The sequence below is a fragment of the Oenanthe melanoleuca genome, chromosome 2 (assembly GCF_029582105.1).
Source record: "Oenanthe melanoleuca isolate GR-GAL-2019-014 chromosome 2, OMel1.0, whole genome shotgun sequence".
In the NCBI taxonomy this organism is placed as follows: Eukaryota; Metazoa; Chordata; class Aves; order Passeriformes; family Muscicapidae; genus Oenanthe; species Oenanthe melanoleuca.
In genome coordinates, this window is record NC_079335.1 from 33106274 (window position 1) to 33123494 (window position 17221).

At 38.3% G+C, this 17221-nt stretch overlaps 1 protein-coding gene across 1 annotated transcript in view; it reads left to right on the plus strand.

Annotated features, from left to right (window-relative positions):
* The window catches only part of SLCO5A1 (solute carrier organic anion transporter family member 5A1), a 72664-nt gene that overhangs the window by 37413 nt on the left and 18030 nt on the right, over nt 1–17221 (plus strand). The window contains exons 3-5 of the mRNA XM_056485280.1: nt 101–321; nt 7367–7531; nt 10860–11058. Of these exons, the coding sequence (XP_056341255.1) occupies nt 101–321; nt 7367–7531; nt 10860–11058 (585 nt within the window). The remainder of the gene's footprint in view (nt 1–100; nt 322–7366; nt 7532–10859; nt 11059–17221) is intronic.

The window sequence follows — 17221 nt, forward strand, 5'->3', positions numbered from 1 at the left end:
ATATGTCTTTCCAGCCAGTGCAGCCTCTAATAGTAACTTCAGTTTGTTTGTTTCATGTAATGTGTTTGGTTTCTTTCCATTCCTGTTTCCCTGACATTAGGTGGAGTGGATTTCTCCTTTGTGCCATTGCTATGCTCCTTGTGATATTTCCCATGTTTACCTTTCCGAAAAAGCTCCCTCCTCGACATAAAAAAAAGAAAAAGAAGATGAATTCTGATGATGTTTCAAGTGATGATGATGTGATGAAGGAGAAAACAAGTAGCAAAACAGAAACAGATAGTTCAGTTTCTGCCTCTATGGGATTTGGAGAGAATGTTAAAGGTAAAGTTTGTTTTTATTTTATAAATGCTTTTGATTTTGTGTGCAGGCTCATTCAGGATTGTATGAGTGTAATTGAAGGCAGTTTTGACACCCTATATTTGCTATTATATTTTGCTATTGAGACTTCAATAGCTGCTCATGCTCTAAAATGACAGGGTGCAGCAATGATTGAAACACATTACTTTTCTTGAATGGTCAGTGTTTGTGTACCTGTAACAAACAGGTAGGCTATTTCCTATAGTTCCAGGACCCCACCACATGTATTTGGTGCATCAGAGTTTGTAATTGTCACAATTGCTTTGTAAGCTGAACTTTCTTCATGGAGTAAAGTGCTTTCCTACAGTGTAAGTGAAGCAAGTGGAAGGAATTCTGCTATGTGAGTTCAATTGATTTCATTTATTTGGGTAAGTTCACAGAGAGATTATTTGTTTCATATTCCTTTCCTGTATGTTTTGTACTGCAAACTATTTTATGAAGGCTAAGACAAATAAAACCTGTGTTAATTTTGAAAAGTGAAGAGATCAAAAGATTGACAAGTAGTAGAGATTTTTATTTTATTCGAGGGGTAACCATTACTGTAAAATCTAACAGTAAGTAATAATTATTGACAAATTGCTTGGGGAAGAAGGGCAGTGTTGCTACAAATTGATTCATGTGAAGCATATAGAATTTAAATTGACAGTACAGACTTGACAGTATCATAAAATTGAATACTACAGGACAAAAGCAAATGTGCCTCAATGCCATTGTGTTAGTCCTGTCATGTTCTCCTTGGATTCTAAGATGCAAATGCTGGTTGTGACATTTCATGGTAGCCTAATAAATGCAGTGGGACTGGGAGAAACCATGAAATATCTATTGAACCATCAGACATAATTTGAACGCAAAACTTTTAAGTGTTTGTTGAAATAGACATTAGTGTTACTTTTTAATTGGATATCAGGCCAGGCTATAATGATTGGCAGACTTTTAAGTGAAATGTTTGTGATCACTTTTTAGTCCAAGTAGACAAGGCTTAGCAAAACCAGTTGTTTTTAGGCTAAACCCAGTGTAATTTTAAGTTACATTTGCACACATACATATTGATTTGCTCTATATTACATTTACACTGGTTCTCTCAGGGTACCTAAAGTTACTGTTAATCTCTACAGAAGTAAAGAAAAAAAAGGATAGCAGAACTTTCTTGGTGTGATTTTATTAGCTTGCAGATCAGCTTCTTAAGGTACAAGGCAAGCAAAGAGTAAGCAAAGTGAACCTCAGCCATACAGGTATACAGGTGAATTGCATCCAAGTGAGTTTGCTGATGCTGGTTCTCTGTTCTGGTACATAATTTCACCTTCCAGCACATGTTGTCCCCACAGGCACAGCAGAAAAAAACAAGTATTTGCTTGGGAAAATGTTTTCTAGGACTTTTTTTTTATGGAAATAAAAACTTCTGAATGTCTCATTTAGGCATGTGTTTCTTTGGTATGTGTCTGCCTAGATGTATAACATACATTCCATAAAATTCTATATTAATATATTAATGGAGCTACCAAAACTATACAAAACTTTTCATTTTCTCTGGAGGAGAAACTTCACCATGTGGAACAGTGAAAAGAAATATGCCAGAAAGATAGCAAGCTAGTTGAGATAAGCAGAAAGAAGGATTTTGCTATAAGCTGATAATAGCTTTCCCATTCCGTGTCAGTTACCCTAGCAAAGAAGGCCTGCAGCAGGAATGCACTATCATTTAATTATTTTTCCAGTTTAAGTGGGCTTTATGGAATAAGATCATGCCTCAAGCTTCTCAGCTGAGGTAATTTTGTTTATAATGGGAAGGAAAAAAGGATCATATGTGTCTAAGTCATTTAGCATTGCTTTTTCTGGGATGCAGTGAACATTTTATACTTTCCATTGACTTTTAGAGCTTCATCTTTTTATAGCACTGTGGGCAGGAACTCCACTTAGTTAGTAGCCAGGAGACTGTTGATTTAGTAGGTCATATTTTCTGTTCTATATTATTAAATATCAATGATGTCATAGTCTGCCATGTCATAGGTTAGTGCCCTCAAATCTCTGAAATCTGTGCAGCTTTGCTAAGGAAAGTAACTGTTTTCTTCTTCTGATATGATGTTATCTTACCTGGGAAGCCTAGCAAAATGATTTTTGGCTTGTTGTAACTTGTCCTAATTTCCTAATTAATTCTCTAAGCCAATAAAAAGTTATCAAAAAGTCATGAGAGTCTTTTTTTCTGCACTGACTGCCAGTAGAAGCTGAAGAAATAGACCAAAACTGGCTCCATCCACAAGTAGCCTCAAACTTGAGTGACCTGGGCTTTATTTTGGCACATGGTAGAGCTCAAATCAGATAAAAAGACAGATACAACTTTGCTTTTTCACATGTTTCAAGTTGCAAAGGCTTGGAATTCAGTCTTTTCTTACTTATGTTTCAAATACAAAAAGTGAGTTGAAGAATGCTTCTGAGTCAGGTATCAAAAGCATTAAGTAAAAGAGTAAGTAGGTCACAGGAGGAAGAAAGTTGGATGGAGTTTATAGGAAAAAATAGAGGTAGTGTAGATGACGTGAACTAGAGGAGTTTTATAATGAAGAAACCATGGCTCAATCCCATACATGCATATACTGCATGAATCTGAGCAGACAAAACTACTGTTTTCATTTATTACCTAGATACCCTTAGGGTATTATACCATGGAAATTGTATCTGCAGTCCCTTTCATTTACCACTGTAATGAAACTTACTGTGCAATTGAATAAAGGAGCAATATAAAGAAAGCAAATGTATATATTACTTAAAATAGACTGATTTAACCTGAATTAAATAAGTAATCTACTTAATGACATGTATTTTGTAGCCTTTGGGGTTTTTTTTTTTTTTTTTTTTTTCTTTTGGTCCCTATGTACATCCCTTTCTTAAATGTAGAATATTCCTGTCTGCCTTTTCACAGCTACCAGCTGTTGTATGCCTTTCTCAGTGAGTTCCTGTGAGGGACAGAGGCAGGATAATAATGATTGTCAGGGCATCAGTAGAGATAAAAGAAACTCCTGAGGGGCTCGTGGCTGCTGGATAAGCTCACTGAAGTGCTTTTCCAAGGATCTGAACTGGAGTGTCTGTGCTACCTGAAGATCAGTTGACAGGGATCAGAGGAGGAGGAGGAGACAGTGGCTGTGTGTAAGACACTTGGTGGGCACTGTGAATGTCAGAGGGTTCAGCAAACCATGAGCTGGAGATCCTGCAGTGCCACTGACCTTGAGCACTTCCCTCTTGTCCTTTCTTAGGCTGTCCTGAAGAGCTCAAAATAGAAAAGATTGGCATAGCTCCATGCAGTGAAGAGCAGTCCTAACTGGAGCCTCGAGGACCTGCTCTAAATCAAATCAAATTAAAATAAGTAATATTTGTATCAAACTGGTTCTGAGCCCCTCCTCTCTTGATGGGATATTAGGGGCTATTCATATCAAACTGGTTCTGAGCCCCTCCTCCCTTGATGGGATATTAGGGGCTATTCAACCATCCAGCCACCACCCAGTGCTTTAGTCCTGTCCTGAGAGTTGAGTGAGGTTTAAATGGTGTGTGAGTAGATAATGAAATGACAATGAGATTAGTGATTAGCTCCATGCAGGATATATTTGACGTAGTTGCGTGTCACTTTGCTGGTTTCCATTCTGATAAATAAACTAGAAATTCTGTCTCAAATATTGGCTCTGCTTTTTGGTGCACAAGAGTGGAAGCTGCCCCTGAGATCTCAGTGTGGAGCCAGCTTTCTCCAGGGCTGCAGGCTTGGGTTGTGCTGCCCACACTGGGAGCAATGGCAGAAGGGAGCTCCTCTGGCGAATATCTGCCCCACCCTACCAAGAGATTTTCCTGATGGACTGGAGGGGGACAGTGCTGTAGACTGGGATGGTTTATTCAACTGATTGTATCCATTGCATTGCCTTGGGCTGGGTGTGCAGGAACAGGGATAAAAGAAACTGTATTAAATGTTGAAAAAGGAGGTGAAGTCAAAATTGAGTTTTTATTGAAATTCTGTTGACAGTGCTTTGCTTAGAGGAATATTTATGAATACTTGTATTACTTGCAGATTTTTCTTATGCTTTTCCCTTACCACGAATCAAGTAGTGGTCCAGCACGAATGAAAGAAAAGTTAATAACTGACCAGAAAAAAAATACTGACAAAAATCATGAAAGAAAGAAAATTGCCAGTAAACTAGCAAACCAGTCCAGCAAGGCAGGTTCAATTTACTCTTAGTTATATACTAGATTATTCTAGGTTATTGGGGTGGGGGGAAAAAAAGGGAGATGTTAAAATTTGAGTTACTGCACAGAAATATAAACATGTTTGCAGCCATGCTAGAAGATTGTTTTAGTTTTAGGAGTGTAATTGATAGAGGTTTATTAGTTTAGATGACAGAATGAAGGAAATTGCAAGTTATGTAGATTTATTTCTGATGCACATTTGCAACAACATGCAATGTCTTTTGAAGATGTCCTTCCTAAAGATCAAACCTGATAGGTTTAATAATGGCCTTGAAATCAAAACCTAGGCTTATGGCTAGCCACACAAGATTAATATGACATAGAAATGTTTTAAAAGCATGATTGATTATGTGGTGTAAAGTATCCTTAAAGTTTTTTGCATTCCTGCATTTTATTACAGTTACTGTGGTTGAAAGATGATGAGTTACTTAACAGTACCATTCTATTACAGTTTTTTAAATTCAAAAGTGTAGTACAGATGCTGTCAGACAGGGTTTGATTGTAATCATGGGAGGAAATCAAGGAAAGTCTAACTCTGAATGTGTTTATATTTCCAAGTTTCTTACTATATATAAACTTTCCCTTGTATGCCAGACAATTGTTGATTATGCACCATGAAGATCAACTCTTAAGTGCTCCAGGTGGCGTGTATTAGTGTGGCTTGCAGAAATAAAACTATTTCATGCCAAAATTTACAGTAATCAGCAAAGCTGTTCTCTGAAGAGCCCTTCATATGGGTATAAGAGAACTTGTTCTTATTCCAAGATGCTAAGTTTTATCTACTTAACAGTAGAAATCCCATTTCAAAATACTAATTAGTTTTGAAATGAATAATGACCTTTAGCCTGAGTGCTCAGATGAGATGTAAGTAGGAGTCAACAGAAGCACAGCTCTACATACAAATACAGGAGCAAAATGTTCATTATCTCTGAAGTTCTTTGCCAAATTATTTCTTTACTTGACTGAAAATTCTAAAGCAGACATTTTCCTGGAGATCAGTTTTACCAGGAAGGACAAACTTTACCAGATATTATGATGTCTGGACCAGACTCTTTAAAATAATTGATCTATCAAAGACTTTGAGTTCAGCTCTTGGTCAAGAACTACCAAGTCATTTCTACAACGAACACTCAGTTCATCATCCTAATAAAATTATCTTTCTCTCTGTGATGATACCTTATTTTCTCCCATATTTTCAACCCAGGTGAGCAGCTGCCACTAAGCAGCCCAGTTTCCAGCAGGACTAATTCTTCTTTCTGCTTCCTGACTCCTTTCTCACAGCAGCATCAGCATGATCATAACTTCTTGTTCCTGTTGCTTCTATTGCAAACAGCACCACCTTTTTTTTTTTTTTTTAAGCTGTAGGTGGTAAAAAACATTAAGATTCAAATATATGAGTGCTTCTAATGTGATTTATTCATTAGTTATTTCCACCAGATTTTGTACTTAACATTTAATATGTTTTTCATAGATGTAGCAGGGGAGCATTTGACTACATTAAAATTATAAACCCAGTACTCATGATGAATTCAGTATAAATTTTGACAACTGGCATAAGCTAAGACTGGATGCAGTCAGACAATTTAAGTGCTAATTTGCAGCTTGACAAGTTTTGACATGGCAAGTGAAATTCTGTTTATAGAGATGACCTACTGGAGTCAGTGGAGAAAGTGAGACAGATTTTTGTCTTGACAACTATTAAGATCAATAAAAATTTCACTGAGTTGTTATTTCTCAACATATATTTGAAATGGGCGCTCTTGTCATTGAATTCAACTGGCTTTGATTCAAGCACTATTCCATTTCTGTACCAAGTGAAAAGCAAATGAAAAAACTGAACTGTAGTAGGTTAGATATAATACTTTAAAAAACTGATCTTGGGTAAAAAAAGCCCCAAGGAAAAGAAGCCTTGTTTAAAATCACGGCATCTAATCCGAAAAAAATTAAGTGCTGAATAGGGTGATGATAATTTGACATCTCTGCAGGACTTAATTAAAACTATGTAAGTGTTTAATTTAACTACAGTGCTGAATTTAATGGGAGTTTGATATTTGATTTGAGAATAATTGTAACATCTATGAATACTTTTTCAATTTGAGTTAATGACATACTCTCAATTTTAATTGATTGCTTTATCCCTTCTGAGAATATTAATTGAGTTCTATGTAATGTATGTTGAGATTCCTTGATATCATTGATGTAATCTTTTTATTATGCTTTGTCTGCATCATTGTAAGTGCTTTTAATTCATGTAGAAAAATGTTGAACTAAAAATATTTTGGCTCCCCTTTCAAATTAGATTATCATTACCCCAACTTTCCAAGCATGGCCCTTGAAGCAGAGAGTAACAGGGGGAGTATAGATCTTTTTTCGTCCTTTGGAGTGCAAAACTCAGTACTGTCAGTTCAGCAGAGTGATGTGTGTTATTTTACAGAAAATCTCAAAATAAGGTAGCAGAATAATTCCTAACCCCCTACATTTTATTGCTGTTTTTCTTTCTGTTATGGTGTTAGTGTCTGTTCTTTCAGATGTTATTTTAACACACACCTCAGTTGTGTTTGTTCCAAGTGAGACCATGGCCCTGAGCATGGCAGTGAGATGGGGTCAGAGCAGGGAGCAAGGGCTGCAATCCCAAGTATGCTCTCTCCCTTCTGTCTAGCAAGTGTACCAGCTGCTAGCAAGCCATTATTGCCAGTCTGCCTCAAAGAAAATCAATTGGTTCTGTTTCAGTTTGCTTTTGTTTCTCACTCATTGTTTATAACATTCGTTTGTCATTTTTGTCATTTTATAGAGCTTCCAAGAGCAGCTGTCAGGATCTTAAGCAACATGACATTCCTTTTTGTGAGTTTGTCATACACAGCTGAGAGTGCCATTGTCACAGCTTTTATTACCTTCATTCCCAAGTTCATCGAGTCACAGTTTGGCATCCCAGCTTCCAATGCCAGCATCTACACTGGTAAGGCAATGCCACGTAGTGTTACCTTGCAAGGTTGGCTTTGGCTAATGAAATGAGTCCATTAGGAATGAACCAAAAATGTATTTGTGAAACAGGGGATTGAATCCAGCTTTCTGCATTTGGTTAGATATTCAGACTATTTTTTGATGTTTGTTGTATGTATTTAGTAAAATGTGAACCCATTCATATTGTTAAAGGGCTGGATTTTTTTTCTTTTTGCATAGGCCTGGACAGATGTTTTTCTTATTTGTTGATGGTTTTGTATGGGGGAAAAAAACGACAAAAACAAGCTAGAAAAACCATAGACATATCTGCAATTTGTGTGCTTCAAAAATCCCTTAAAACTCTTCTTATTTTCTGTGAATTTTACTTCCTCTTTGATCTTTAAAATACCTTTATCTTTTTTTTTCCCCCTCAGTGAATAGTTGTTTATCTGTCCCATCCTTCAGTTATCTCTCTCCACCAGGGTGGTGGTGTTCTCCTTACTTACTTATTTCAGTAAAACAACCATCTAGTCTAGAGCTCCCCAGATTCTCTCCTACCTGTCATTTCAAGAGACCCCTTTCTTGCATGTGTGGCACCTTCCCTGCTATACCAATGTACAGCCATGTCCAACTTTCAACAGAGCTACAGACCACAAAATTTTAAGCTTCACACTGCTTTGTGACTGAGAGAGGTGGGAACTTGGCTACTAAAAGAGGCCAAAATATTGTGCAGAACTGGGACCTGTGTCACGCAGTCCTTCTCTTCTAGCTGCATCAGAAGCATTTGTCTTCATGATAATCTTTTTAAATTTTTCATAGTGCTTCTCATATAGAATAACTGCTAATTACTAGGCAGGATAGTAATTCCTTCCCTCATACTTCCAGACACTGTGCCCTAGGAATGATTGAGTGAATTGTGGGGACACAGGTGAAGTATGGGGTAAAGCTGCCCAAGGTCATCTGCCAAAAAAGGATAAAAAGTAGCAGAAGGAAGAAGGAAGGCACAGAGAGCTCACATGTGAAGAATTTGTCACTTGCAGTGGCTGGAAGAAATGCAAATTTCTACAGTGGGGAGGGGAAGAGTCAGAGAAGCACCATGTGGTGCTTTCTATTTGAGAGTTTCTGGGATGAGATTCTCTTCAGGGCATGAAATCCCTATGTTCTGCATATGAGGAGGAAACATTGACTCACGGGCTGGTGATGCTCTCTGAAGCTTAGGGTAGCTACACAGGCAGGAGTTTTACTGTAATGGGTCTTGATGGGTTGGCTGCACCATAACTTACTTCATTCTCAAGATAAACCAGGAACATTATTGCCAGAAAAAGTAGTCAGCAGCCAGTACATTAAAAGAGGTAAAACTAGTGTGACCTTGTCCAAAGTGTGATGCTATTAACATCTGTTGTTTCCCCTGCTAAATTACTTGATAAAGACTATTATAATGAACCAGAAGATGATGAAATGTATCAGGCTGGATGTGTAACAAGTGAGCACTGCTTCTACAATCCCAGCTCTTAAATTTAGCATTGAAGTCAACAGTTGTTAATTTTATAGATAATTTTTTGTGGTAAGAATGGGGAAGGGAAACTTGGAAATTCTGTATTAGATTGCTACTGGCTAATAAAGTAAAAGACACTACAAGTTCAAAAATTTTCTGATTAGTAAAAGGAGAATTTACATGTTATTTACATTATTCATCTATGATTAATATGCACATTGCCAGCTGAGTACATGTGCTTCTCAAATCTCTTCATGGAAAGATTTTACTGGTGATTTTTTGTCTCCTAAGCATCAATTAATTGAGTCTCAGTTTCTTTTGATTTTAAAACAATCCTGGTGCTTATCATCATCAAAAAACACTATGTGACAAACTTCATGTCTTGAATTTGTGCAGCTTCTACATTTCATTTCTGCTCTTGAAGGAAAGACTGGTTTTGATTTTGTGAAGACTTGTTGTTTAGAATCTTCCTCATAAAATGACATTTTTTTCTGTAATGTGATGGCAGGATAATTAAGGTGCCAGCTGTTTTTCCCTCTATTCTTGCTTTCACAATCTCAACATTTTGATAAATATATTGTCTCTTTCACCTTTGGACATATTAGCAGAGAATGAGTATGCTTTGCAATAATTGTAAAGGTATTTGCAAGTGATAGTCTTACTGGCTTCTTTAAGAGACCAACATCTCTAACAATTTGGATTATAAAGTTTAACTTCTCTGTAGAGGCAGCTGCCAAAAGTAGTTCAAATTCCATGTTTATGTGAAATGTATCTTTATTGGCAAAGACTTTAATTAAAAACCTTCTCACATGTCAGTGAGAAGCAAAAGACAGGGGAAGAAAAGTGTAAGACATTTGCTGGCTTTGCTACCACCTCAGGACCTGACAAGTGGGGACAACCTGGAGATGTGTTGCTGAAACTTGTAACTGCAGCAGCAGAGCAGCAGAAGATTAATAGGCACATCTTTCTGTCTTAAACTTACCCTAATTCTATTATCCTAATTTTTTCAAATTGTGTTTGATCAGTTTACACTCCACATATCTGTGGAGAGATGAATTGGAATACTGAGGTGGGAATTGTGGAATCATAGACTCAAGGTTGGAAAAGACCTCCAAGATCACCAAGTCCAGCCTTTGACCAGACACCACCATGTCAATAAACCACAGCATCAAGTGCCACTTTGGTCATTTCTTGAGCACCTCCAGGGATGGCGACTCCACCACCTCCCTGGGCTGCTTATTCCAATGGTTAACCACCCTTTCAGTGAAGAAGTTCTTTCTAATGTCCAGCCTGAGCCTCCCCTGGCCCAGCTTGAGGCCATTTCCTCATCCTGATGCTAGTTGCCTGGGAAAGTGCTATTCAGCCTGAGTAAAGTATGCAGAAGGCAGAATTCTCAGCCAGGCTTGAGTGTGCACTCCCAGATGGGCAGAGTTCTGGGGTCCTGCTTGATGTTACTGCTTGTGCTTCACTGGAATTAGTCATGAGAATGGGAGGAGGAAGATTTGTGTCCAAATCTGGATTTCTTCAAATTTTCAGTGGTTAAACTGGACCTATATGTAGCCCTTCTCCACATTCTAAAATAAATACAAAACAATGTTTCTGCTTCTAAGTACAATAGTTCTCTTATAGTTCTTTGGCTGCTGCTAATGTGATAAGGAGCCTTTTATAAATTATTTGACAACACTCCAGAGGTTTGAAAAATCTGACTCAGTTTGCTAGCAGAGAATCAGACAATGGAGATCTTAGTGCAGCATTTGCAGTCATCTAATTACGGAGTGAAACCAATATTTATGTTTTATGCCATTTCTGTAGGTCCTGTTTTAATGCTGTTCAAACTTCTTCCTGGCAGGTGTGATTATTGTCCCAAGTGCTGGTGTTGGTATTGTCCTAGGTGGCTACATTATAAAAAAGCTGAAACTTGGTGCAAGAGAGTCTGCAAAGTTGGCTATGATCTGCAGTGGTGTATCTCTGCTGTGCTTTTCAACACTCTTCATTGTTGGATGTGAAAGCATTAATCTAGGGGGAATAAATATACCTTACACAACTGGGTAAGTATCTTGGATGATTATCTCTGGCAAAACCAGCTTTTTCAGATAAGCCTGATCTAGAAATGTGAAAAATGCTGATAGCTGATGTACTGAGGAGGCCACATGTTCAAATGAGTATTTAGTGAGTACTGTGATATAAACACATGCTGTTAGTGTGTGGTCCTTGTTGTTTATGTCTGGTTTATAATGCCTTTATGTAGTAACTCACCTTTTTGGGGGGTGAGAAAATGTGTTGGAACGGCCTTCAGTGATGCAGAAAAAATAAGAACAGTGTCCTCTGTAGATTGCTTAGAATTTAATTAGTGTTTCAGAATGTTTTCTGCTCTTAAAAATAGTGAAACAAACTAAGTGGATTATGAAGATTATTTCTGAATGGGTTTATTAATTATCACCTTAATAGTATTTTAGGTCCACAGTCCCTATTTGAGAGGAATCACTTGGGCATGTGCTGTTGACATTAGTGGTGTGCACTGCTTCTGAACCCCTTGCTTGTTGTGTGAATTCCCTCCAGGGCTTGCTGGATCATCATTGAGACAGCAATTAGGTCATATTCTCTAAAGTTATATAGAGAGTGAAGAGGACTGCAATGAGGAGAAGATGTGGATGTAGGAAGGACTTGGGAGTGAGGAATTTTGGCTGTGGCATTAAGAAATGCATGGAAGGGCATTAAAAAAAAAAGACATTTGGAGGGAAGGCAGTGTGGTAAAACTTGAGATGTTTTCACTGGAAAGGGATTCTGTAGAAGCCTAATCATGAGCTTTTATTTTCTTTCTTTCTTTGTACATGAGTTTTTCCTCAAAATTACCTTCTTCATGTAGGTTAAACACAGGAACAGAGAGTTTGGAGAGTGTGAACCTATCTGAAGCAATGTTTTTTCTCTTTGCTTTTACATCTGAGGCATGTCTACCTTTTAATTATGACCAGGTGCTGGGTATCAGATCCATTTGTATATTTGCTTTTAGGGCTCAGCTCAGAATTCCTAATAATTTGAAAAGAATGTAGAGTGTGGAGCAGGAAAAGAGAGAATGAAATGGATAAAAATTACAGTGAGACAGAGGGATAGCAAGTGAAAAACAAAGAGGTGAAATGGGAAGGAAGGGAGGAAGAAAATAGGCACTGTTTACACAGTGAATGTTTTGCATTGCTTGTTGCTGGGTGTTACTACACTGCTGTCAAATCTTAATGCTATAACAAAGAAAACCAGCAGGCAAAAGCCAAGGGCTGATGAAAAGCTGTTACTTCTTTTTTATTCCTAAGACCTAGAGTTAAAGCTTACTGCTTAGGGGCTGTCAGTAGAAGGAAGTGGCATAGTGATATACCCTTGTCTGAGCTAAGTGAGTTGAAGAAGGAGAGAAGAGGGGTGGGAAGGGGGTGGAATGCTTTGACTGTCCACCTGCTGTTAATGTTTGTGAAAGCCTATGGGTGTAGATGAAGAAATGAAAATTAATAGGAATGAAAACATAAATTTCAAATAGGAATTAGTTGATCTGTGTGGCAAGTCAGAATGTCCGTACCTGACTAATGAGAAGCCTGTACCTTTCTGTTTGGAGAAGTCCTATTTGATTTAAATCTATTTCTAAACTGAGGACAACATGTGCTATTGTTATGTAACTCATAGGCTTCATGCTGGAATTGTAAGAGTATCTGATTTTTTAAAATAAGTAATAACATTTGCAGTAAATACATAACATCAATTGTAATAGGCATCAGTTCACAGCTGTTGTGCAAGCATTACTTCCTTACCACCTTCATCTAATTGTTCTTATTGAGAAAAGAGGTGAGAAATAGTAATGGCAAAATTCTCACAACTGTTGAGAAACTATAGAAACTCTGAAATCAGTATAAAAATCATAATGATTGTAATGTCATCAGAAATTGAGTATTACCAGCATATTACAAAGAATGGTTCAGCTAGATTTTTTTAATGCAGAGATCAAGTCCACATTTATTATCAAAATGATAGTAGAAAGGCAACACTACACATAAATTAATCTTGAATATCTGACATGATAAGTGTTCTCTTAATCCTCATGATCAATCACTTTATAGCTTCAAATCACTTAATTAGTAGGCAACTCTTTAACTCAGCCATCAAAGAATGTTGTTGACCATGGAATAAAAAAGCATGCTTTCATTTTGAGTTTAATAAAACACATACTTCATTCTCTACTTGGGCTGTAGTGCAGCATAGGGATGTCAAAGCCAGTTCAAGGGCAAGATTGGATAGGGAAAACAGTAGAGCTGCCTGGTTTGGGATAAAAGTATTGCATGATGCTCTACCCTAACATGGCAATGCCAGGTCTAATATCTGACCTATCTGCACTGGCAGCAACCCACAGATCTCAGATGCACTGGGCAGTGTAGACATATCCTGCAGGATAATTTCTGGACAAATACGTTCATTTTTGCTGTTTGTTTTTCATACATTTAAACATAAAGTTGGACTGAGCCATAAACCACTACAAAGGAGAGGGATGATCTAGGTTTCAGTTAACATAGAAGTATGTGCATACCAGTACTCAGAAAAGTAGGCAGTGACATGTCATAATTCAGTATGTTTCATAACTCAGTATTTTTCTAACTGTACCAGCTGCAAGGAAGGGGATGGGACCTGGAGGCATGCACAGATTAGAATATATTAGAAAGGATTTTCTGCTGTTTTATGTTGGGCACGAGCAGTTTTGCTGTTGTTGGCGTGCCATCAGCATTTCTGTTCTCAGGAAGATCAAGGGCACCTCTGTATTACATATCTCAGCATTTTAGAACCTATTGTTCCATGTTCAGCCTTGTTTTGGGGACATATTTCATATTTGAATTGCAGTGTAAGGAGCCTCACATCAAACCACAGTATGGCATCCCTTCACTTGCACCATAACAGCATCCAGGTGGGAAGTCCTGAAGGAGTGAATGGTCTGGACAAGAGTCCAGATGGCTTTTAAATATTTCTAAGGAGGGAAGCTCCACAGCCTCCCTGGGCAACCTGTGTCACCACCCCGTCACCTTCACTGTTTCCTGGTGTTTGCAGGGAGCCTCCTTTGTTTCAGCGTGTGCCCACTGCCTCTGTTCCTGGCACTGGGCACCACTGGAAAGAACCTGGCTCCTTCTTTGTGTTATCCCTTCATGTATTTGTAGGCATTGATGAAATCCCCTGAGCCTTTTCCAGGCTGAACACTCTAACCTCTCTCAGCTTTTCCTCAGAAGAGAGATGCTCCAGTCCTTTCATCATCTTAGTGGACTTTCACTGGTCTCTCTCTGGTATATCCATGTCCCTCTTTTACTGAACCCAGAACTGAACCCAGCACTGCAGGTGTGACCTCACCAGTACTGAATGGAAGGGAGATAGCAGAGATGAGCTGCTTTGGTTTTTTTTCAGACCTGTCTCTTGCATGTATTGTCATATAAGGCAGGTAAAACAGCCTCCATGGTGAGCTTTGTCATAGTGACAGATTCCTGGATTAGTTCAGTTCCATCTCTCATATTTCTGATATGTAATGAATCAACACAGACTCTTTTTGATTGCATTGTGTTGTTTTGGTGCAATTAAAGTTTAGTTAAAGCATGCAATTGGCTTACTGAGGTATTTCACATAAAAAAATATTTATATTCTTCCTCTTTTGTCACTGGTTTGAGTTTCTATTATTCTTGTATGTATTTCAGTCCAATCAGCCAGTGATTTCCCTTAACTTGAAAGCAGTGACTAATTGGATCAGAACAATAACAACAAAGAAGGAATCCAGCTAACACAAGTGAGAGGGTCCCTTGTTTGACAGCTCCACAAAAATTGCATCATTGCTGCAACACCAGCTGCTTGCCTACAAGGAGGCTGCAGATCTCTGCCATCCAGAATGTCCTTCAATACCAAACCAAAAATACTGCTATCAAATGGAGATAATCTTTTTTATCATACAGCCCAATATTACGATTATAGAAACTATATGATGAGGTTATCTCCTTCCCTTTGTATTTCCTTGGTCCTGTAGGTTACAACAGTGATATCAAAAAAACTATGTTCAAAATCAATTATTTGTTTAGATCTTACCAAAATATAGTTTGACACCCTTTTTTAAAAATTGTTTTTAATTTAAATTGTAACCTTGAGGAAAGAGGATCCACTTTTTCTCCCTGTTCATTGACTGTCAGTCCAAGCCTGACTATGTGAAATAACAGGTCACAGCTCAAAAAACTCCAGGCAATAACTTCCATATTTTCTCTTTTCTCACTTTATTCCTATACTACAAGCCTTCTCTGGAGTAATAGTTGGAGAGAAAAACACAATTTAGAAAAAAAGTTAGGAACTAGAGTCCTTTATATTGTTAGTCATATCTAATAAAGGTCTTCTCTTTATCAGCTTTACTAGCATTGTGTCATGGAGACACAGAAATGTCTCCCTGAGAAGTAAACAGATGCAATTTGTCACATGGGGTTCTGGGTTTTGTCCCAGCACGTTTAGTGAGCTTGCAGTTGAATCTTATTAATGGAAGGAGCAGGCAGCATCATTGTTTGTAATTGAAAGAATAGCTCAGGAAGTGCTGTCATTTGGGGCTGGTTTCTGTTTGTCTGCTTGTGCATGACTGGTGTCCTTGGCAGCTCAGGTGCAGCAGTGTTGCAACCTGGCAGTCTCACCTGCTGAAACAAGCAGAGCAGCTCTTTCTCAGACATCCCATGTTTCTACAGCAGCTGCTGCATTGAAACTAGGCTGCTTTTCCCACAGATCAGCTCCTGAGCAGGACATACTAGCTTTGGTGCAGTTTCCCTAAGAACCTGCTCTTAATGGTTGATGCAGGTAAATCTGTGGTGTGCTGTGCTGTAATTCAGGGATAAATGCTTTGTTTTCCTTTGTGGAGAGTAGGCAGCCTTCCAGTGCCAGAAGGCAGGATTAGTAGAGTCTTTTGGTTCAGCTTACTTCCAGAAAAATGCATTTCCTTCAAGAAAATATGATTCCTTCCTGAAAGAAGTGTTCAAGAAATCTGTTGTAGTATGTGCTGTATGGGTGATCCCATATGATCTACATGGGGTTGCACAGATACATGTTAGTAGAGATTTCATGTCCCCAGAATCTGAAACTTCTTCATCCTTCATTTGTTTCCCACCACTGAAAGAGGAGTGAACAATGAGTGAAGGTAATGAAGATGAAAACACAAGCCTCTTAAAAAGTGTCTGATAATGAACTTTTGGAAATGCAGTTAGTAGATGATTTTGTGTATTACATGTTCCTGAAAGGATGAAAAAACCCAAACTTCTCTATGTGCTAGGTATTTGCTCTAAGCAACAAAAAGAAATTCCCCAAATAAGCCTTACAGTGAGATGCTGAAGACAAAAGGTGGTAAAAGCTGGAGAGACAGAGCTTGCAGTAACTTGTTATTAATTTGAGCATATTTGTTTTGTGTATCTATAAACTTAAGTCGTCTTCCAGGACAAACAAAAAAATGCCCTGAGATTAAATTGCAGAGTGGTCTCAGTTCAGTTACCATTTTCATGCTTCTCATTTCTTGCATGCCTGATTTCATTCACCTTTTTTTTTATGCTGATTGCCTAACCTCTGTGTCATGGTAATGTTCAGCAGTGCAGCTGAAGGGAGTTAGCCACATAAACAGAGTGAAACAGGGAATGGGTTCTACTGCCTGTGGAACAAGCCTACCCATCTATTCCTGAGGAGGGTTTTAGGTGGTGGAGGGGGAAGAGATTAGAAGAATTTGTGCTGCAGGGTGAGAGAGGTTGGAGAGTGGAACCTGAGCTGTGCCTTTCCCAGCAGTCTGGGCTGTCCCTGGGCCAGGTCCTATGCAAAGCCCTGTTGTCAACAGGAACGTGTACATGGGTCTTCCAGGCAGGTTGTGGCAAGTATTCAGGCATCTGGGACATGCAGCTCAGCAGACTGACCAGGATTTCTTAAAACTCTAAAAATGCTGCCTCTTCTGTTGGTGTGAAAGGCTTTTGTCACTGTGCTGCTGAAATTTGTATGTTCCTGATGAATGTTTTGATGATTTGGGGTTTTTTTTCACTTGGAGAAAAAGTTTGGTTGACAGATTACTGGAAAAGTCTGCCTGTTGCTATATGATGTGTTGCTGCATACTGCTTATTGAAATCCAGCAGGGTATAATAAGACAAATTTCAGTTGATAGCTGAGAAGGTGACAGAACCACTACCAGTCCTGGATATTTGACTT